Source organism: Erinaceus europaeus, chromosome X (assembly GCF_950295315.1).
Source record: "Erinaceus europaeus chromosome X, mEriEur2.1, whole genome shotgun sequence".
Lineage (NCBI taxonomy): Eukaryota > Metazoa > Chordata > Mammalia > Eulipotyphla > Erinaceidae > Erinaceus > Erinaceus europaeus.
The window spans coordinates 57,628,493-57,652,150 of NC_080185.1; the positions used below are offsets into that span (position 1 = coordinate 57,628,493).

General features: G+C 44.9%; 1 protein-coding gene across 5 annotated transcripts in view; it reads left to right on the forward strand.

The window, feature by feature from the left end:
- Window positions 1–3,105: 3,105 nt before the first annotated feature.
- RIPPLY1 (ripply transcriptional repressor 1) overlaps window positions 3,106–23,658 on the forward strand; it is a 39,183-nt gene continuing 18,630 nt past the window's right edge. Inside the window, exons 1-5 of one of the 5 annotated variants that reach the window (XM_060182938.1) lie at window positions 3,106–3,218; window positions 4,157–4,325; window positions 5,196–5,268; window positions 5,867–5,931; window positions 6,634–7,458. In XM_060182938.1, the coding sequence (XP_060038921.1) occupies window positions 4,174–4,325; window positions 5,196–5,268; window positions 5,867–5,931; window positions 6,634–6,913 (570 nt within the window). In that variant the 5' untranslated portion in view covers window positions 3,106–3,218; window positions 4,157–4,173 and the 3' untranslated portion in view covers window positions 6,914–7,458. Of the gene's footprint in view, window positions 3,637–4,129; window positions 4,326–5,195; window positions 5,269–5,866; window positions 5,932–6,633; window positions 7,459–23,658 lie in introns of those variants that run through there. The other 4 variants (XM_060182939.1, XM_060182940.1, XM_060182937.1 and 1 more) reach the window with 4 other exon arrangements.

Here is a 23,658-nt window from a genome sequence, read left to right on the forward strand (position 1 = left end):
AAGAATCGCACTAATATTTACCATTGCTATCATTCAAAAAAGGGGGGGAATATTGCTTATAAAAATCCTGTAAGGCATGATCTCAGAATAAAGGACAATCCTGTGTGATTTAATAAACTTAGATTAGTGAAAAACTTTACTTTTGTTGTTTTCCCCATATTTCTGTGGCCCACTGGAAACACCAATATGTATCAGCCTGCTTTGTGCACTGCAAATGAGAACCACAGACTTGAAGAATGGGTAGATGGCATGACAGCAGAAGGAATAAAAAATTTTGGTTCCAGAAGTAGAAAGGAAACCAGCAGCTGGGTGAACATGGAGGCCAAGAGAGGAAGGAGATCTTCAGAAAGGAAAACATGGAGCCCGGCAGAGGCATACCCACTTGAATGCACACATTACCATAAACAAGGACCAGGGTTCAAGCTCCTGGTCTCCATCTGCAGGGGAGAAGTTTCAATCAGTGAAGCAATGCTACTGCTGGTATCTCTCTTTCTTTTTCTTTCTCCATCTTCCCCTTCTCTCTCAATGTCTTTCTGTGACAAGGGGAAAAGCTGGTATAAAGAAGCATAGTGCCTACAGGAAGCCCTCAGAAAAGGAGGGTGGGTAAGGTCAAGGCCAGGAAGGGATTAGACTTTAACGAGAGGGGTACCTTGTCCCCTGTGGAGGGAGGGAGGGTTGGAGGGGAAGGAAGTTGAACAGGCAGGCCAATTTTGGGGGTGGGGGTTGGGTAGGGCACTGAGGTAATTCACGCTTGAAGGCCTCTGTTTTCTCAGGGACGTGGGAGGAAAGGTTGTTCTGTGCAGAGAGAAGGGCAGGGCAGGAACACGGTAGGGACTTGAAGGAAGTTTGGCATATGGCCCAGGGGAATGTGGAGGCTGGTGTTGGGGACCTGACAAGGGGATATATCCAAGGATGGTTAAGGGGGACTGAGCCCAGCTGAGGCCAACTCAGTCCCTCTTCTCCTTTGAAGGCTTTTCCCTCCCTTCCAATGCAGTAAGCTCCTGGGGAAGTGTTCACAATACTTTGGTCTTTCTAGTGCATTCCTGTGCTAAGCAATGCCTAGCAGCACCTGGCTCAGAGGAGGCACCCAGCCCTCTCTGAAGAGTTTGACCAAGGATCAGTGACAAAATCCAGAAGCACTGCAGGAATGTCAGTGCTTCAGAATTTAGATGGTAACTGACCTGATGGGAAGCTCTTCATCATGGTGGTTCCTGACCTTTCCTGCCACACCTATAGGCCTTAAATCTTTAAGACTTGAGATAAATCAACAAGAAGCTAAATAAGGCTGAGGTAATACTGATATGTAAGCAACACAGGACAGCTGTGTAGAGAAGGGGAAAAGCCACAGAAAATGGTTTGGAGGCCCCCTGGGCTCCAGTAAAGCAGGCTGGTGTGGGTGTGAGGGGAACCCCGAGGCCTGCTGCTTAGGGCAGTGAGATGCCTAAAGAGTCCAAGTCATGTAAGGCTTTGGTTGAATGAAACATAAGTTGGAGTCTGGTTGGGGATGAACCCTGGACTCAGAAAAAGAAAATCTATCTCTTCTCTCTCCCTGTACCTCCTACCTAATTCCTAAAAGCATGACCCCCTCAAGGTCAACTAGAATCTGCTTCTTTCTCCTTCACATACTGTCTCCTTCCAGTCCTGTCCCTTCAGTCTGGCTCCTTCTCTCAGCCTCATTCCCCATTTTAGCCACAGATGCAGTGCAAGCAAATTCCTGTCGTCCAGAGGCAAATTTAGCAAGAAACTTCAGTGACCCCATAGAAGCTGGCAATTGCCAGAAGCCCTCCCCCCACCCTCCAAGATTTCCCTCTCCAGGATCCTGCTCTTACACAATCCAGAGAGCTTAGCCCAAGGAGAGGCAGTGCATTGCATTCCACTGCACTCATTTCACCACATCTAATAAAGCTCTGTTTATTGAGGCTCGGTACAGTGCCAGGCCTTTGGGTTAGGCAGTGGCTAGGCTGTAAGAAAGTTTTCCTTTGCCTGAGCCAACATGTGTCTCCCTGTGGCTTCCACCCATGGTTCCCAGACCTGCCTTTTGAAATCACACAGAACAAGTGTAATTTCACTGCAGTCTAATTAATGCTCGCATACTTAAAAATGGCTGTCAGCATACTCCTGCATTTTTCTCTCTCCCACATAGGGAAGCATCTCTTTCTTTTTATTAGTATGTCTTTGCTTTTTAATTACCCAAATGACATCAACTCTCCTGGAACTTTTTGTAAAATTCATTTTAGAAGTTGTTTATTATTATTATTATCTTATTTATCAGAGACAGCCAGAAATCAAGAGGGAAGGGAGAAGTAGAGAGGAAGAGAGACAGATAGACACCTGCAGACCTGCTTCACCATTTGTGAAACTTTTCCCCTGCAGGTGGGGACTAGGGGTTCAACCCAGGTCCTTGCACATTATAATATGTATGCTCAACCCAGTGCACCACCACTCAGCCCCCAGAAAATTCTGAACAGCATAAAGAGGTAGAAATCCACCACACCCTTACTCCCAGAACCACCCACCCACTCACTTAGTCTCCCTTTTCCTCACCAGTCTGTTTTTACTGCATGCTGTGTGCATATTCTATTCATGTTTTCTTAGCAAAATGGAATCCTCCTCTAAGTCACATTGAGTGCCTTTCCCCTCCTCACTTTTGAATAGATGAACTTTTTCTGAGTCTCCCCTCATGCCACTTCTAATATGAAATCCTATAATTCATTAACCTGCTTTCTTACAGTAATAGCATTAGGTAGTTTTCAATCTTCCTTTATTAGTAAGAACACAGTGGAGCAGGATTTGAAGTGGAGGGGGGAGGGAGGTGAACATAGGACAGAGAGGCCCTCAAATCCAATTATTCATACTATCTTCGCATCTGAATTATGTTTCCACTTTCTGTGTGGAGAGTGACACTTCCCAGAATATAAGTGGGAGGGCCTCCTCAGCAGTGGCTCTCTTGCAAGGACTCACCCTAAATAACGTAACTGGTTTCCTAGTACCACTGGACACTGAGGTGAGTTCTAATTTTTGACAATTACTAACTGGGCTGTGATAAGGATCCAAGAGGCTAAATCCATGCTTAGACTGGACACTGAGGTCAGGAGGCCTATTTCAGGAGCCTCTAAGGCACAAGGCCCCTGCCAGGAATTGGAACTGGAAGTGTTTTGGCTAAGGTCCAGACTGACTTTAGGCAGAGGACAGTGCTCCTGCTGCTGGGTTTGCCTGGGGTCAGTACCCATTTACCCAGAAACTGTCACAAAATGTTCAGCAGGCTGGTGGGGCCCATAGAACAGAGGGATCCCATGAGAACCCTCATCTCACACTTGAGGGAACTGAGGCCCTGGGGCCAGGCATGGTCCTTTGGTAACTTAAGAGCCAGTCAGAACATTGCCTCTCTCCAGCACCCTAGCTCCAGGGGCTTGAGGCTGAGCACTGAGATTTGGAGTCTGCTCTGAGGTCTCGCAAAATACTGCCTGCTGCACTCTTTCCCTGGATATCTCCTGCTGAAATTGGAGAGGGACTACAGGCACTCTAGCAAGTGAACTGCCCAGTAAAGGAGTAGGTTTGGGGAAAAGGCTGCAGGTTTACCCAACAGGCAACTGGATCTATTGCACCCAGAACCCCCTTTGTTCTTTTCCAACCAAGGTCAGATTATCCCTCAAAATCCTCTGGGGTTTGGGCTGCAATGACTTGTGAGTCCCTCAGTCTCTCTAGCCTCAAGCTGTCCTTTCTTGCTTATAGGGCTCTACCTTTGGGAAAGGTCCATCTCTTTAGTCCTCTGTGCCTGACAACTTTCTGTGGCTTAATGTGCCAGTGAGCTTCTATCCTTCCCCCCATCCCTGACCTTGCCACTGCCTGGGAATTCACACAAATGGTGTGCAATTTGCCCCTTCTGTGTTTTCCTTTCTGACTAGGAGGGCAAGAAAACCATCCACCCCCTACAGACACACTGTTTATTCAACTGGGAGAGATTTCACACCCAGCATCCTTGTTTTCCCTCCCTGAGCCCCTTTCTCTCAAATCTTCCTCTTTTCCAGATCCCCCCATCCCTGCATGTCTCTGAATAATTTATGAGCCCAGGCAGGACTTATTATATAAGGGTCTCGAAGGATAGGGCTAAAGAGTGCAGGAGGTCCTGAGAAATAGAAGCCCTCCTGTCTGCCAGGTTTGGACACAGTAAGAATGGACAGTGTCGCTCCAACAGCTGCCTCTGGCCTAACTCAGGCCACAGCCCCAGAGTCAGTCTTACCACGGCACCCCCTGTCCCTCCCTGGACTGCTAACCCCATCACAACGCCTAATCTCCTCTGGACAAGAAATAGCTGGGAGTGGAAGGTAAGTGGGACTTGGCCTTTGACAACCTGAACACAGGCAGGAATCTTGGGGTACCTGGGAGAACAAAGAAAATAAGGTGTACCAGGGTGACCCCATTCTCTGAGAAAGGAAAAGACCTCACAACCCTTAGAGCACATTCTGGCCCCATTCCTCCCCCCCGTCTGCCCTCCCCCACCTCTTAGCTGGATTGTTTTGCCTTATTAATCCCTGTGTTAAGACCTTTTTTTTTTTTGCTTTGTTTTGCTCTTGAGGAGAGTGGGCAGTATCAAATCTAAAAACCAAGCAACCAACCTCACAGGCCAAGCCACTCTGTCCCTCAGGGACTCAAGGGAGACTACCTTGAAGTACCACACCATGCCCATTTGCTTATTTCTTCCTTTGAACAGTCTAATGGGAGAGTCAAGGGCTCAGGGATATCTCTTTCCCCAGTCCAGGACAACAGTGGGACTCTTGACTGTTCTCACTTAGTCCTCATTCGTTCCTTTAAACCTTGATCATTTGACAAACATTTACTGAAAGGTCTACTGTGTAGCCAGCATTGTGTGAGGTACTGCAGCTTTAGAGACCATCAAATATAGATCAGCCCTTAAGAAGCTCAATGGCAAGTAAACAGACAATTACAAAATACTGTGATAAGAGCATTGATAACATTGTTGAAGTAGAGAGGAGGGGCACCTGTCCTGACCTGGGCTCAGGGTCCTTAGGAAAGTCTTCCTGGAGCAGATGGCATAGAAGCCAAGTTTTCTAGAGGCTTCTTTTGTTATCTGAGGGAGCCCATGTTCCAGGTTCTTTCTCTCCCATCCGTTGACTTCTCTCTCTCCCTCTCTCTCTCTCTCTCTCTCTCTCTCTCTCTCCTATTTGTCCTAGCAGAGCTTGTCTTTGGAGACCCTGGATGTCTTCTGCAAATGATACTCCAAGGCAGGAGAGGGAACACGTGGACTTGGTGAGTTTGAACCCCTGTTACTCATGTTCAGGCATCTACTTGTGTTCACATTGACTGGGTCCCTTCCCAGAGAGACATTTGCCCCAGTATAGGAGTGCAGAGCTGGGAAAACACCTTCATGGCCTCGCTTACACTTGATCCCCACAACCGCTCTGGGAGAAGAGTAAAGCTGAGGTTTCTGGGCCGTTTGAAAGATTAAAAGACTGAGACCAGAGAAGGCAAAGAAGTCAGAGCGGAGGCCCTACAGGTAGTCTGTGCTGGAGCTGGGTCTTGAATCCTGGCACCTTGCCCCAGTGTTCTTCCCTTACCCATGCCCCCCACCTCCAATCTTTGCTCCAGCAGAACTCTGTCCTCTGGACTGTTTCCAAAAAGGTATTAGAACCAGGCTAGGAAAACAAACAACCCCCAGGACTCTGTCCTCTTGTTTCTCAGCCGCAATGGGAACAGACCCCCGTGTTGGGGGTGGGGTGCTGGACCCCAGAGATATATTGTATCTCTTCTAGATTATCTTACCTGCAGGTTTCTGACCCCTGAATACAGAGGTTGCAGTTATCTGACCGTGTACTTTGAGCCACATGCTAGCTTTTGCTTTGGACAGGCTGTTGGTGGGGCAACAGGAGCCGAGGTCACCAAGGCTGACTCCAAGTTCCATCACCCTGTCAGGTAAGCTGTGGGCACTAAGTTCAGAGCTTGACATAGACCTATTAGTTCTTTAATTCCTAATAACCTTGTGAATCAGGAGGAGAGAGGCATGGCTCTAATCACTGTAATCACTTTTTTAGAGATCGGGAAAGAGAAGACTGGAGAGGTTGAGGGACTTGGCCAAAGTCGTAATCAATAATGCCCCCAAGATGGGCCAGTGAAGGAAGCCTTCACAGGAGATAGAGGGAAAAGGCCTTTTGGGCTAGGGCTGGGTTCAGTTTCTAAACTGACAGATGTTGGGCCTAGACTTAGGACTCTCCCCTACATACACACGCACACACGCACGCACGCATGCAGGCACCTGCACCAACCTCAACCAGGCATTATATTTATCTTCTTGCCTGAGGTTTATCTTGTAACAATTCAGAAGTTCTGCCACTTTAATGGTTATGCAAAGTGATTCTCATGCCTGAGGCTCCAAAGTCCCAGGTTCAATCCCCTGCACCACCACAAGCCAGAGCTGAGCAGTGCTCTGGTAAAAAAAAAAAAAAAAAAAAAAAGAAGTTCTGCCACAAAGCTCTTGCCTCTTTTTCTCCCCACCCACTACTATACTACTTCAGGTAGAAGAAACAGTTTAGGGGCTGGTTTTCTCCTTGGTTCTACTGAACGCTCAGCACATATGAGACCTCTAACCCAGGGCCCATATCTCTTTTCTGTCCATAGGCTCTTCTGGCCTAAATCTCGCTCATTTGACTATTTGTACAGTGATGGGGAGCTCCTACTGCAGAATTTCCCCGTCCAGGCAACCATCAACCTGTATGAAGACTCAGACTCAGACTCAAACAGCGAAGAGGAAGTGGAAGAAGAAGAGGAGGAGGAAGAAGAGGAGAAGAAAGGGGAGGCAGATGGGAAGGAGCCAGAAGGGTATGTGAGAGTACCAGGCTCAGCACCACATAAGGCCACAGCTTACCCTTCTTTTCCGCCTTTCACCTATCAAAACTGAGCCAACTAGAGTCTACTTAGGGTTCAGTAGGCCAGGTAGATCTTCTGTTTTCTAGAATAAAAGTTGAATCTAAAATTTACCTACTTCACCTTGGCTACACCCAACTGGGCTGTGAGCCTGGGCCTTTGGCCTCTGGTATCTCCTTGTGCTGGATGCTATTATGTGAATAGTAGGGAGGTCCTGGGTGCTCTGGGAGAAGGAAGGCCTATATTCTGAAGCCCACAGGAATAGAGCAGGGCAGACTATGCCCATGTAGAAAGAATTAGCTACTCTTTAGGACATTTTGACCCCCATTCCCAGCTTTCCAGGTGGCCATAGAATCCTATCTCTGCATGAAAATCCTGGGTTCCATCATCATCCTTTGGGATGCCAGACAAACAAAAGTTAGGGTTTCTGTTTGATGGGCCTGGTAGGAAGGGAAAGGGGGGCATCTAGAGAATCATCTCACTTTGGGGACCTCCCCCACTTTTCTTGCTATCCACTGGGGAATATGTGTTGGCATGAGATGAATCAGGGGGAAAATAAACTAGATGATGTTTGCTTTTTTCCTGGAACTGTGCTGATTTCCTAACTGAACTCTGCCCATGTTGTGCAGCCATGAACAGAGAGAGGGTCAGAGACCAGCTCAAGGCCAATTCATTGGTCTATCTGAGATCAGGTCACAAATCTTTGTGTGATGTAGGGCTGGCTAGGGGAGGGGGAAGCATGGATCTAGGCCCTCTCAATCAATTTGTAAAACCAGGCTTGACTAAACTTTCAAGACAGCTTGGAATGAGAGTAACAAAATCCCCAAAGGGCTTCCTTCCTTCTCTCTCTCTCTCCCCTTTCCCTCCCCTTCCCTTCCCTCCCCTCCCCTCCCTTCCCCTCCCCTCCTTTTCTCTCCCCTCCTCTTCCCTCCTCTCCTCTCCTCTCCCCTCCCCTCCCCCCTCTTCTCTTCTCTCTCTCTCTCTCTCTCTCTCTCTCTCTCTCTCTCTCTTTTCTTCTTTCTTTATTGTTGAGGATTCCAGACCCTGGGTGTTTTTTTTTTTCCAGACAAAAAGAAAGAGATAGAGACAAAGGTAAAGACATCACAGCACCAATGTAGTAGGGGCCAGATTCGAACCTGGGTCACATACATGACAAAGCAGGCACATAGAGTGAACTGTTTTGTCAGCCCCCTGCCCTCAAGGGCACCTTGAAAGCTGGGAGTCAGGGTTGGGCTGGGTACAGGATGGAGAGGTACAGCCTCAGCTGAGTCTTGTCAATGGGTATATGCATGGCAGGGGACTTTGGAGGGGGGGAACCAAATCTTCCCAATTTTACCTCCTCAGTTGCCTTGGTAACTGCTAAAGCTCAGGTTCTCATGCCTGCCCTTGCCTCCAGACTTCTTTTCATTTTATTTCTACTTATTTGTTGGATATAGACAGAAATAGAGAAGGATGGAGAAGATAGAGAAGAAGAGGGAAACAGACTGTTCACCACTTGCAATACTTTCTCCCTGCATGTAGGGACTAGGGGCTCAATCCCAGGTCCTCATGCATAGTATTATGTGTGCTCAACCAGGTGGCTACCACCCAGCCCCTTGCCCAAATTTTATTTCCTCCAACATGCCCCTTTGAAAGTCATCTTCCAGAATGGCCACCAGATGAGACCACATTGTATTCCTGCTTAAAACCTGTCGTTCTGGGGAGTCAGGTGGTAGAGCAGTGGGTTAGGTGCACATGGCGTGAAGCACAAGGACTGGCGTAAGGATCCTGGTTCGAGCCCCTGGCTCCCCACCTGCAGGGGAGTTGCTTCACAGGCGGTGAAGCAGATCTATAGGTGTCTATCTTTCTCTCCTGCTCTGTCTTCCCCTCCTCTATCCATTTCTCTCTGTCTCATCTAACAATGATGACATCAATAACAACAATAACTATAACAACAATAAAAAACAACAAGGGCAACAAAAGGGAATAAATAAATAAATATTAAAAGAAACAAACCTGTGGTTCTTAGGAGGCTGGGCAGTGGTGCACCTGGTTGAGTGCACATGGTACAATGCACAAGAATCTGGATTTGAGCCCCCAGTCCCCACCTGTAGGGGGAAAGCTTTTCGAGTAGTGAAGCAGGGCTACTGGTGTCTCTCTGAATCTCTCTTCCCCTCTCCTACCCCCTTCCCTCTTGATTTCTGGCTGTCTCTATGCAATCAATAAATATATTTAATAAGGAAAAAAAGCAGTGCAAACAATTAAAACCACAGAAAACCTGTGGATCATCATAGCCTCACCAACATCTAAACCTATTTTTGCTTTTATTTATTTATTTGTTCTCATCACATAGCCTCCTAAGAACCTTTTCTTTCTTTTTTTATGGCTACATTTACTTCTTTCTTTCTTTTGTTATTTTTATTATTTATTTTCTCTTTTGTTGCCCTGGTTGTTTTATTGTTGCTGTAGTTATTGTTGTTGTTGCTGATGTCATTGTTGTTGGATAGGACAGAGAGAAATGGAGAGAGGAGGGGAAGACAGAGAGGGAGAGAGAAAGACAGATACCTGCAGACCTGCTTCACCACTTGCGAAGTGACCCCCTGCAGGTGGGGAGCCGGGGACTCAAACTGGGATCCTTATGCCAGTCCTTGTGCTTTGTGCCATGTGCGCTTAAGCTGCTGCACTATGGCCCAGCTCCAGAGAACCTACAGTTTTATTTCTCATATATTCACAAGTCAGCTCCTTAACTTGCTATTCTAGACCATCCAATGGAGGCAGGTTCTTGCCTGTTTTTTCTGGTTCATCTCTTAACACTTGCAGCCTAGGCAGCTCTTTGAATGTGTCATGCAGTCTAATACCTCTCTGGTTTGACACCTCTCTCTTTAGAATCCCTTTCTATTTTCACATGCCAGACGAACTCCCAGTCATCGAATGGGACTAGCCTATCCACCCCTTCTGAGAGAACCTCCCCCCCCCAGCCCCAAGTCTAGATTGGACACCACCATACATTCAGCACCTCCTCTGCCATAGTACCTGTCCACTTCCTGTGCAGTAAGATGGGACTGTGTTCAGCATGTCTATGTGACTTGATCACACCACATATTCCCTTGCCCCCCCCCCCACCACCAAAGTGCTCAAGAAATGGTGAAAGAAAAAGATCCTTAGAACCAATTCAAATCATTCTTGGTAGAACTAGTTCTACTCCATTCCTACGCCTACCCCTTACTTAGTCACCTACAGGATAGGATAATATCATCTGATTCAGGAACAAAATGCTGACCAACATTCTATCCCTCCTCCCTCACTTTGAGACAGCCTGCTTTAGTCCCAAGCTCTAGCCAGGACTTCTCTGAGTTAGACATCCTTGAGCAGGCCATCAAACCCACACACTGGTGCCATCTTTTGATCCAAATTTATCCTGGTTCTTTTATTAAGACTACCAGGCAACTGAGCTTTGTCTGCTTTAACTCTTTCTCTTTCTGCTTGTGAATGGAGTGGAATCTACTATTACACTGGCCTTATGACTTTGGGCAAACCACTCATCCACTTAGAGTCCCAGTCACCTCATCTGTAAAATGGGGCTGATAATGATACTTCCTCTCAAGGTTGTTGTGAGAAGTAAATGAGATAATATGTGTAAAATGCTCAATCCACTCCCCAACATATAGTGAACATACTTGTTAAGTGATAATAGTCATGGAAATCACAGTTGTAGTTTTATAACAGTTTTATAACATATAACAGTTTTACAACATATATTAATTTTATAACAGAAATAAACTCATAAGTTAGGGTCAGTAAATAGTCGTTTTACTCAACTTCATTTATTCCATTTCTACTTCAACCTCCCAGGCACCATTTGAATGTTTATCACACAAAATCCTAGCTTTCCTCCAAGAAAGAAAGAAAGAGGGAGAGGGATAGAGGCAGAGAAAGAGAAAGAGAAAGAGAAAGAGAGGGAGGGAGGGAGGGGAGGAGAAAGAAAGGAATGAGAAACCATACATATGTGTCAAAAACTGTACTGTAAACCATTAAACCCCTTTCCAATAAAATGAGAGGAGAGAGAGAGAGAGAGAGAGAGAGATGGGGAGTCGGGCGGTAACACAGCAGGTAAAGCACACAATGGCGCAAAGTGCAAGGACCAGCATATGGATCCTGGTTCGAGCTCCCGGCTCTCCACCTGCAGGGGAGTCACTTCACAGGCAGTGAAGCAGGTCTGTAGGTGTCTATCTTTCTCTCCTCCTCTCTCTCTTCCCCTCCTCTCTCCATTTCTCTCTATCCTATCCAACGACGACATCAATAATAACTACAACAATAGAACAACGAAGGCAACAAAAGGGAATAAATAAATAAATAAATATTTAAAAATTTTTAAAAAGAAGAAAGAAAGAAAGAAAGAAAGAAAGAAAGAAAGAAAGAAAGAAAGAAAGAAAGAAAGAAAGAAAGTGAAATAGCTGACTTGGATATTGTGCTGCTTTGCCATGTGCTCTACCCACATTCGAGTCTGGCCCTCACTGTATTAGAGGAAACTTTGGTACTGTGGTCTTTCTCTGCCTCTCTCTTGAAAAAGAAGAATAAGAATAAGATGAAGAAGGAGGAGGAGGAGGAAAGGAAAATTTAAGAAACAGAATCCAAATATGGCTTCCTGGAACATTCCCTACAGGTTTTGGATTCCCTTTTGTCTATGACAGAAGTTTCATAAACTTCATTTGCATGTTCGCAGGGACACTTTTCTTTTGCACTGAATGCAGAAGCCCAGTGTATAAACCAAACAAAGGTGGAGCTGCCCTTGCAGAAACCATAAGAGGGTCCCACCCTTCCTCGCCTGGTATCATGTCTTTAGTAAAGTAACTCTCTACCCCCCATTTTGTGTAGTACTTTCAGGGATCCCTAGATTGTGGGAAAGTCTAGTCAGAAAACACTTCCCTGTCCAATGGGTTAAAATAAGATTCAAAGTTGAAGAGGGATTAGTATCTTAATGTGTCCAGTGTTCCGTTTAAACTATTTGTTTTGGGTCTTAAGCTTCCAGTATTTCCTAGCGTAAAAATTGTTTGAGCCCTTGTGCCATAAACTAGATAATGTTTAAAATCCCTGGAACCCCAACTTTCTTGGGTTGAAGGTATTATATTAGTGTGGACATAGAAATTCTTAAATTCTTGGGGCATAAAGGCCTGCAAACCCTTAGAAGTAGTGATTCTTTCCTCTTATTTTTTTTTAATTTTACTTTTTGATATTTATTGGATAGAGACAGCCAGAAATCAAGAAGAAAAGGGATGATAGGGAGAGAGAGACAGCTGCAACACTGCTTTACCACTCACAAACTTTCCCCCTGCAGGTCGGGACCAGGGCTCTAACCCAAGTCCTTGCATGTGCAACTCAACCAGGTGTGCCACCACTTGGCTCTTTCCTCCCTCCCTCCTTCCCTCCCTTCCTTCCTTCCTTCCTTCCTTCCTTCCTTCCTTCCTTCCTTTCTCTCTTCTCTCTCTCTCTTTCTTCCTTTCTTTCTTTTTCCTTACTGTTTCAAGAGCTCTTTTGGGGAGCCAGGTGGTGGCTCACCTGATTGAATGCACCTGTTCCAGTGGGTGAGGACTCAAGTTCAAGTCCCCAGTCCCCACCTGCAGGGGGAAAGTTTTGCAAGTGGTGAGGCAGTGCTTCACGTGTCTCTCTGTCTTTCTCCTCTATTTCCCCCTACCCTCTAGATTTCTGGCTGTCTCTATCTAATAAATAAATAAAGATATTAAACATAATTAAATAAATAAAATAAAAATCTCTTCCCCCTCCCCCCACTTAATGGTGGAAGTGTTGATGGTTTATAGTACAGTTGTTGACACGGTTACAATCTCTCATTTACCCATGATAAGCACCAAGGTAGGAGCAAGATGCTGCCTCTCATACTTCCTCCCTTTCCTGAACAAATGTTGTGGGTCAGTGGCAGACATTTTGCACTTCCTTCACAACCTCCAACCCTGCAATGGCTTCCAATCCTCCTCCAATCCTGTGTAAGGCTGCTAAGTGAATGGAATTCAAACTCTTGACCAATCAGAGCCCTGGGTGAGATAGTTTCTTATGGGTGTATCCAGAGCATGAAGCAACATCAAATCCAATGCACAGACTCAGGAGCAAGATCTGTATGAAATTCCGAGCCCTTTCCTCTGACCCCACCCTGGCTGACCCACCCCTGTGCCCTGTCTTGTCTTCCCTAATCCTACTACTACTTCTCTCTACAGCAGTGGAGAGAAGGCATCAGTGGAGGTGAAGATGGAACATGAAGGATGGGCCCAGGTACTGATGGAGGGAGAAAACATTCCACACAGGGCAGCACTAATTCCTTCAAGAAGCAAATATTTATTGAGCACTTATTCTGTGCCCAGCTTCATTATCCCAGTGATTAAGACCATAAACTTCAGAGGCAGAAGACATGCTGACTACAAGGTCCATTTCCCTCTTCTGTCTGCACTCTCACTGCCACTTCTGTAGCTCCTTATTCCAACCCCCCCCCCCATCACAATAGTTTCTGTCCTCTTGTCTCTGCACTAGGAGAGCCCCCTCCCCTCCCTTGCCCCAGGGGGTGTTACAAACCCACAAACCCCACCATCCCCCTCCCTCTGTAACTGTACCTGCTTAGTTATTTAGTGGGCTGTTTGTCTCCTTTCTGCCTCAGGCCCTTGTTGGTAAGATGGTTGCCAATCCTCCTCCCAAACAAGGTTGTTAGGTGGCCTGACTGCACTGTTCTGACCTGTCAGGGGCCTGGTGTTGGTTACTGTGTTTTTGGTTGACTCCCAGCTATCAAGGCTTGGAGCACACAAACCCAGGTACAAAAGCCTGTTGGCAAAGAATGCCTGGTCGCCAAGCACTGGCTACTCATGTTACCCTTCTGACTTCCTCTGAAATTCTGGTCATGATAAGATGAGGAGATCAGCACACTTACTGTGCATGTTTATGAATGAGAATGTAAAGAGGTAGCCAGGCTTCTATACCTGCTACATACTTTGCCTGTAGGGGGCAAACCAAAATCACAGGAACAAGCAACAAGTGTCTGATCGCTCTGAACAGTGCAAACAAGCCATTTTACAACAGAGCACATGGAAGGAAGGGAGAGAAAACCACCCACTAAATAACAACATGGACATGATGAAGGGATAGAAAAGGAGGTGACGTCTATGGCCATGCCACCCTGAACACGCCCGATCTTGTCTGAAGCTAAGCAGGGTCGGGCCTGGTTAGTACTTGGATGGGAGAAAAGGAGGTGACTATACCCACTGAGATGGACGAAGCAGCTCTCTCTTCCCAGGGGAGACTGGGCAACCGGGTGACTAAGAGGATAAAAGTTACAACAGTTGAGCCTGGCAAGACAGCTCATCTGGACAGTGTTCCTGCTTTGTCATCCAAACATCCCAGGTTTGAGCTGGGCCTCAAGACATAAGAGGAAGTATCTATGCTACATTCTCCTCTTTCTTGCTCTGTCTTTCCTCATCTCTCTCTCTCTCTCTCTCTCTCTCTCTCTCAGCTCTGATTTATGGTGGTGCAGGGGATTGAATGTGGGACTTTGGAGCCTCAGGCATGAGAGTCTCTGCATAACCATTATACTATCTACCCCTTCCAGCTGTGTCTTTTTCTAAATGAAAAAAAACCAAAACCTCAGCTTGGAGAAGTAAAGCCCCAGTGACAACAGGAAAAAAAAAAATCCAAGTTAATAATTGTTGCCTTCTTAACTATAAACTGTATGCATGGCTAGAAACCTTACATGGATTAATCCTTTAGTCTCAGTAGCCTGAGGGATAGACAAAATGTTAGCAAGTTGCCAGATGGCTATTAACATTAGGAGACAGTGGCTGAGCTAAAGAATGAGTCTGAATTTACTCGGGGGGCGGGAGCGGAGGTGAGGGGGCAGGGCAGGGTCCAACTACTGACAGGATTCTATTGCCAGCAGTTTAAATGCTTGGTAGTAATGGGGACAGCCTCTGGAGTTACCCTAGATTTGTATTCAAATACTAGTTCTGCTGCTTACTAGCTAAGTAGTGGCCATGGGCAAAACATCTAATTTGTCTTTAAAACTTTTGTTTGTATTATCTTTATTTATTGGATAGAGACAGCCAGAAATAGAGTGGGAAGGGGGTGATAGAGAGGGAGAGAGAGAGCAGCAATACTGTTTCATCACTTGTGAAACTTCACCCTGCAGGTCAGGACCGGGGGGTTTGAACTGGGATCCTTGTGCATTGCAGTATGTGCTCTGAACCAGGTCCGCTCTCTCTTTCTCCATTTCTCCCTCTCCCCCTCTCCCTCTTTGTCTTTATCTAAAATGTGAAACCCAGGAAATAGCTTATTCCTTTTTAAAAATTTTTTATTTATAAAAAGGAAACACTGACAAAAACCATAGGATAAGAGGAGTACAACTCCACACAATTCCTACCACCAGAACTCCATATCCCATCCACTTTCCTAATAGCTTTCCTATTCTTTAACCCTCTGGGAGTATGGACCTAGGGTCCTTATGGAGTGCAGAAAGTGGAAGTTCTGGTTTCTGTAATTGCTTCCCTGTTGAACATGGGCATTGACAGGTCAATCCATACTCCCAGCCTGTCTCTCTCTTTCCCTAGTCAGGAGGGGCTCTGGGGAAGCAGGGTTCCAGGACACACTGGTGGGGTGGCCTGCCCAGAGGAGTCCAGTTGGCATCATGGTAGCCACTGCTACCTGGTGACCTCTCCCAAGAAGCCGAGGTTGAAAGCTGCTTCTTTTCGGAGCTCACACCAGGTGTAGTCTCCATCTTGGCTCCACCCCCCAACATGGCTTATTCTTTGAAAGTTGCATCACTGCATGTGAACAAGATTTTTTTTACTTCTACTGAAGCCAAGGTTGCAGGCCCCATAAATTATCTGTTAGGAGATAATTCTCCTAAAAGAAATGGCAGCATGTTACCAGGACTGGTGAACTGAGACAGTCATATCTCCAATCCATGCAAAGAATACAATGAAATGTTAGATGACAGGCTTGAAGAGCAATAACCATTGTTTCCACAGTCACACTACATGCATTTTTAAGAAGCTAGCTGCTGTGCTAAGCTCAAATTCAGCTTTATTTAGCCACTCATCTCATGCAGAACATAACCAAGAGAGGATCAAAAGGGCAACTCGGGGGACCAGGCCATTGGCAAACCTAGTTGAGTGCTCATGTTACAATGTGCAAGGATCCAGGTTTAAATCCTCAGTCCCCATCTTCAGGGGGAAGCTTCTCAAACAGTGAGGCAGTGTTACAAGTCTGTCTGTCTGTCTATCTGTCTGTCTGTCTGTCTGTCTATCTATCTATCTATCATCTAACTATCCCCCTTCTAAATTTCTGTGTCCAATAAATAAATAAGTAGGTAAATAAACAATAAATCACTAAAGTTTAAAAAAAAAAAAATGGCAACACTGTCCTTAGTTCCAAGACTGAGCAGTGTTAATGGATGTCTTTAGCAGGCTCCTGATGGCTGCCTCTAATTTTGGGTAGTGAGGGAAATGGTATTATAGTTCAGTGGCACTTTACATGAATCTGGGGCTAAAGAATGCAGGCTTCTACCCCACTAAAGAAAGAGAGACAGGCTGGAGGTATGGATCAACCTGTTAATATCCATGTCCTGAGGAGAAGCAACTACAGAAGCCAGACCTCCCACTTCCTGCACCCTAAAAAGAACTTTGGTTTATATTCCCAGAGGGATAAAGAATAGGGAAGTTTCCAATGGCAGGGATGGAACATGGAGCTTTGGTAGTGGGAACTGTGTGGAATTGTACCCCTGTTATCTTACAATCTTGTTAATCATTATGGAACCACTGTTTAAAAAAGTAGGAGGAGGAGGAGGAAGAGGAGGAAGCAGGCTTGATAGTTAGAACCAGAAGCTGGTCTCCTCACGTTCTCCCACACTGGAAACAGCATAAGTGCACTGCTGAGATAACAAACCAGTAAGTATGTTGAATACAAACATACCTTCCTTAGCCCCTGTGACACTGAAGCCCTGTCAAGGTCGGTTCTGTTGAGAGGGAAATCTTGTTACTTCCTCCTGGAGCATCAGGTCACTGGGTGGCACTGAATTTCTGTCTTCTGGGGACTGTTCTTCAGGCTCCCATCACCATGGCAACCCAAGAGAAGCAGCTTTTACTGACACCAACTCCTCCCCGGTAGACATATGTGAAGCAACATGTTTCTTCCCTTTCTAATATCAAGAACTGGGGACATTTGAAATCCTCTCTGTACTTCAGCCTGGGTCCTAGTGGAGAGAAAATACTTCCTCCCATGCTACCAGGCATTTGATCTATCCCCTTTCTTACAGCTTGGTGCATGGCAGATCTTAATAGAATAGTCATTGCATCACATAACACTAGTGAGAAGGGTCATTACGGTGAAAAGGAATAAACATCTGTGACTATGGTCATATTTAGAAAACATTACCCTCTCTCTTGGCTTCCTAAGTAAAAACGGAGCTGAAGCTACAGTCTCCAATGAAATTTGAAAAGCAGAGATCCCTGCAGAAGGGTAGAAAGAGAGGAGGGTAGGCAAAATAATTCACTTGGATAGTGCACCACTGCTCCTGGTGGTCATCTTTTTTCCATTGTTGGTGTTGTTATTGTTGTTGCTGTTTCTCTTATTGTTGTTGTTGGATAGGACAGAGAGACACTGAGAAAAGAGGGGAAGACAGCAAGAAGAAGAGAAAGATAGACACCTGCAGACCTGCTTCTCCACTTGCAAAGTGATTCCCCTGCAGGTGGGGAACCAGAGGTTCGAACTGGGATCCTTACACCGAGTCCCTGTGCTGCACACTATGTGCACTTAACCCGGTGTGCCACCTCCCAGCACCACTTTGCTATATGTGCAACCCAGGTTCAAGCTCGGCTTCCACTGCATTGCAGGGAACCTCAGTGCTGTGGTCTCTTTCAATCTCTTCCTCTGCCTCTTTGTCTCTGCCCCTCTATATAGATCTCAAAAGTTTCATCCCTGAACCCTGGAGATGGTGGGGGAGGGGACAAAGTGGCTACTATACCTGAACTGAATTCTCAGATCAAGCTTTCATTAATTCATAATTTTCATTTACCACACCTTTGGTAATTAATTTATTATCTAATTTTTGACAAGGGAGCTTTACATGGAGATAGGAGAGCCTATTGAACAAATGGTGTTGAGAAAACTGGGGTCAAAACATGCAGAAAGAATGAAATTAGACCACCACACTTCACCATATATAAAATTAAACTCCAAATGGATCAGTGATCTATTTGTTAGGCTGTAAAGCATCAAATACCTAGAGAAAAACATAGATAGAACTCTCTTCTCTGTAAGTTTTAGAAATATCTTTGCTGATTCAAATCTAATTGCAAGGAGAACTAAAGCAAAAATAAACCAATGGGACTATATCAAGCTGAAACCCTTTTCCATGGCATAAGGAAACACTACCATAACAGAGAGACTGCCTATGGAGTGGGAGAAGATCGTCTATGTCATATACTGGACAGGGGGCTGACAACCAAAATAAGCAGAGCACTCTCCAAACTCTACAATGAAAGGACAAACAACCTCACTGGAAAATAGGGGGAAGACATGGTCTGAAAGACTCAGACCATGAGGAGTCCTAAGAAGAGACTGAAAGGGTCAATAGATATATGGAAATATGCTCAAAGTCACTGATGATCAGGAAAATGCAAATAAAGTTAGCAATGAAATACCACTTCACACCTGTGTGAGGATGTGATACATTAGAAAGGATATAAATAGGGGCTGGGAGGTGGCACACCAGGTTAAGTGCACATAGTGTGCAGCGCAAGGACTGGTGTAAGGATTCCAGTTTGAGCCTCTGGTTCCCCACCTGCAGGGGGATAACTTTGCAAGTGGTGAAGCAGGTCTGCAGATGTTTACCCTTCTCTTCACCCTCTGTCTTCCCCTCCTTTCTCAATTTCTCTCTGTCCTATCCAACAACAATAATAGCAACAGCAACAACAATAACAACAACAACAATGGAAAAATATGGCCGCCAGGAGCAACGGATTTGTAGTGTAGGCACCAAGTCCTAGTGATAACTCTAGAGGAAAAAAAAAAAGATAGAAACACCAACTGTTGGAGAGGCAGTGAGGGAAAAGAACTCTTCTGTTTTTCTGGTGAGAGTGTAAACTGGATGAAACCTTGTGGAAAATAGTCTAGAGATTTATCAGAGCACTAGAAATGGGCCTACATTATGATCTGGCAATCTCTATTCTCTATAGGAATATACCAGAGGAAACAAAGACACTTAACCAAAAAGAACTATACACTGCTATGTTCATAGCAGCACAGTTTGTAATAGCCCAAACTTGGAGGCAACCCAAATGTTCAATGGTACATGGATGGCTAAGGCAGTTGTGGTACATATACACAGTGAAATACTATGCAGCTGTTGAAAATGATAAGGTTATCTCCTTTGCAATATCCTGGTCAGAACTTGAAAGTATCATGTTGTGTGTTGCATTTGGTATTGGCCTTTGTCAAGAGAAAGGCCAATACCAAATTGCCGGGATAGCCTGAGGGTACTTCTTCCCGAGCTAGTGCTCTCTGGGTTGGAGAGAACTCAACTGGAGCTGATCTAGGCTGCTGTGTGGGAGAGGGATCAGGAACTCGTGCTGCACCAACTTCCGCAGGAGATACACTCTGGAACTCTCGGAGCCGGAAAGCAATTTCCAAGTGTCTTTAATCAGAAGAGCAGCTGTTTTTATACTCTCCAAGTAGGGTGGAAACAGGATGTGATATAGAGAGGGTGGAGAGAAAAGTGACTGGTGAAAATCAGAGTGTGACAAGGAGGGGGCGGAACAGGCGAGAATCCTATCACTGAACCACCAATGCCCTGGAGTGCTTTATGTAAAAGTGATTTATGTAAATAGACCAAAGCTTTGGATCAGTAAATCCCTATATAGGCATATGGTTAAAAAGAAGCCAGGGGGAGGTGGCATACTACCCAACATCTCCCCCTTTCTTTTTAACTTTTTGCCATAGTATCAGGAGTGCGGGGCACTTTGTGAGGCAGGGTGACTAATAAGAGGCACACCTTTTTTGGGGTTCTACTGTCCCTCCTTGCTCAACCTCTCCGTGGAGACAGAGACTAACAGGATTGACACCCCCCCCCCAGGCTCAAGCCCTTCCAAGCTCAACCATATCCTCACAATTCCCCAACATCTTCCTCTTACTTAATGGCCATATATAACTGGGTCAATGTCTGTAAAAGGCTTCATCTCTGTCAGGGGAATAGCAGTGTAGGGGTGAACAGAAACCTGTTGGGAAGAAAGCAGAATGATAGTGTGTAAGTGCCTTCAAAAAGAACTAGCACAAGACAGGGAGGGATAAGTAAGAGTAGCAAGAGACAGAGTGAGCCTAATGGGTAGAGGAGTGGGGGCCTGATAAGCCGAGGGGCTAGAGGGGTGATCTGGCATTGCAAAATCCCGAGTCAGCTGGCGGTAAGTTCTATGAACTGCTACAGTCATTCTTCAAGAAGTCCAGCAGTATAAAAGGAGTGTCCAGCAAGTTCTATAGAAGCATCAGTTCAATGTCAAAGGCCAGGAAATAAATGCCACACGTCTATCTTGATGGAGGAGGACGGCCACTGGAACTTTTCTTCTCTACAGAGAGTGACCTGGAACCGCCAAAACATGGTGGGCGAAACAGAAGCAGGAAGAGCAGACACCGATGGTTGAGAGAAAGGCAGTAGGAAAGTCTTATCCTTTGGAGTCTGTGAATCAGGTTCTCCAGATCATGTCAGGTCACATCATGGGTTTCGGGGGATGGCTGTAATTGTGGGTGATGTCAGAGGTCAGGGGTCCAAGATGGATTTCTGGGGATTCTATATGAGCAGATGCTTCTTTATGCGAAGGCTTGTCATAGCTGTAGTCAATTACTTATGAAAAAACTTTGTAACAAATTAGAAGTTTACTACAGTTGATAACTCAATGATTATAATTGGTTTAGGTATCTTTATAATTTCGTGTAAAGGTCATCTTACGTGACCTCATGTAGCAGTCTTTATATAGCAAAGTTTTCATACTGAATTTAAATCACATATATTGATTCTTAACTATTTTTACATTGGGTTTTTAAGCAAACTCAGGTTACTAGAGTTAACACATTTTAGTGACAATTTTTTTTTGGTACATTTACAATATCAGATTGATGCCAAATTTGTTGTGGATTAATTTCCACAAGATAGCTTACAGGACATTTTTGGGGGCCCTCCAAAAATGTCCTGTATAGAGAATTTGTATTTTAACTTAGGAGATGATGAATTGTCACATTGAATATTTAGAGTTTTACCTTAAACACTCAGTTACTTAAATGAATTGATTTTACCTCTTCTCGTAAAAATGTAGCTTCAAAGTTACAATTTAACTGTTAAGTTAATGTTTACCAAACTTGAAACACGCATATTAAACATATAGTTTATAACACACAGGAGGAGAAAAACTTGTAAATAAGATATATCATTTCAAATGTGAATTTAGATCTACTGTCATAGTTGAACCATCTTTACTCACACAGTTTAAGACTAAACATTTCATATTGATATCAAGACTTAAAAAAGAAATCAAAAGGGGGAATGAACAATTTTTGGACTGTTTCTGGACGTCTCCAGAAACCATGGCTGCGTCCAGCCATTTTATATAAAGTCAGTTAACTTTCAGAGTACTCTGAGCACAATGGGTCATACAAAAATTTTGGTCACTCAACTCACTCAATTTTTTTTTTTTCACTCACTCACTCACAAAACACAATTGGCCAGTCATAGCATAAGACATTCATTCGGGGGGGGGGGAAGAGTTCCGTGAATCAGATTTTTTTTTTTTTGATTCTGCCATGCTGTATTATGGATCCTGGGGTGCATCCTGTAGCCAGTCCTCTTGCAGCCAGTCTTCTTGCAGTGTTTCTTGTTCTTCAGGGATATCAGTGCCATCATGTGGGTATTGCCGAACATGGCGGGCAGGAACCCAAACAGGCTTGGAGTAATTTTGTGGAAAAATATATGTGAAACCCCTCCCCATAGTCAACAGGGGGTCAGGTCCTTTCCAAATTTTATCAAGTGGGTCTTTCCATTTGACTTTAATAGCTGGGAGGGTGGGTGGTGTTTGCCAATGAAGAATTATAGGAGGTTGGTCTGAGTTTTTGTAAATATTAAAGAGATTTAATGTAGTTAAGGCTTTTGCCAGCTGGATATTAGGGGGGTACATTTCCCCTTTTTCTTTATTTAATTGAACCTTAAGAGTTTGATGGGCCCTCTCAACAATGCCTTGTCCCTGTGGATTATACGGAATGCCTGTAGTATGAGTAATGTTCCAGAGGGAACAAAAATCTTTAAATTGTTTGCTGGTAAAAGCAGGTCCATTATCCGTTTTAATTTGAAGAGGTAAGCCCATTACAACAAAACAGGAGAGCATATGGCTTATAAGCTTTTTTGAGTTTTCTCCAGTCTGAGCTGTAGCCCACATAAACTTAGAGAAGGTATCAATTGAGACGAATTGAATTGTTTGCCAAAGTTAGGTATGTGGGTAACATCAATTTGCCAAAGAGCGTTGGCTTTTAAACCTCGAGGATTAACCCCCAGAATCTGAATAGCAGGTGTTTTGATTAGACCTGCACAGGAGGAACATGTAGCAAGAATACGTTTTAACTGTGGCAGAGGAATATCAGGAAATCGAGCTCGAAGACCTTTAAGATTAACATGGGTTAGGGAATGAAAGTCAGCAGGATTAGAGACAGAGGCTAGGAGAATTCCTGTGGAGGCAAGGCGGTCAGCTGCAACATTCCCTTCGGACAGGGGACCAGGAAGAGGGCTGTGGGAATGTAGGTGCTGAACATACAGTGGATGGGTTCGAGAACAGAGCATAGAGGCAATTTGAATTAAAAGAGGAGAAAGTGGGTTGTCATCAATTCTTACATAAGATCAAGCAAGCCATGGAAGTAAGTTAACAGTATACACACTGTCGGAAAAAAGGTTGAAGGATTCTGGTACAGCTTTTAATGCAAGGAAAACAGCATAAAGTTCTTTGTACTGAGGGGAATTATCAGGAAGTTCAGTAAAGAGAGGTTTGGGGTATTGCAGGTCTGGATAATATATAAGGGCAGCAGCTCCCTTTTTTCCACCATCAGTGAACACTGTAGGAGCAGAGGGGATGGGATCTCGAGAGAAAAGTTTAGGTACTAGTAGAGGCAACAGAGGTAAAGAAGCTATCAAATTATTAGAGGGAAAATGATTATCTAATTGTCCTGGAAAACCCATTAAACTTATGGCAAAACGAGAATGGTGGCGTATGAGCCATTCTGTATCTGTGAGAGAAAAGGGAAGAATGATTGAATCTGGTTCCCTTCCTAAGACCTGAACCGATCTGTTTCTTCCTTGGCGAACCATAAATGCTAAGGCATCAATCTCGGTAAGGAGTCTTGGAGCTCCGCCTACTGGTGTATGAAGCCATTCGAGAACGCCATGTTTCTGCCACAATGCCCCCACTACCGTGGGGGTGGAGTTAAAGATTAGAAGATTTACTGGAGAGGAGGGGGAGAACCGAACGAGGTGCATGTCCTGGAGAGCCTGGTTAACTTTTTCCAGAGCCAAGGAGGCTTCGGGGGTTAACATACGCTTTGAGGAGGGCTGTTTGTTTCCTTTTAACAGATCGAACAGTGGTTGCAGGCAGCTCGTAGGCAGATAAAGATACTGCCTAAGCCAATTCAAATTTCCAAGAAAACTTTGTAAAGAAGCAAGAGTGAGATTAGCAGGAAAAGTAACACAAGGTTTTAAAGGACGAATCTGCGTTAGGGAAATCTCTG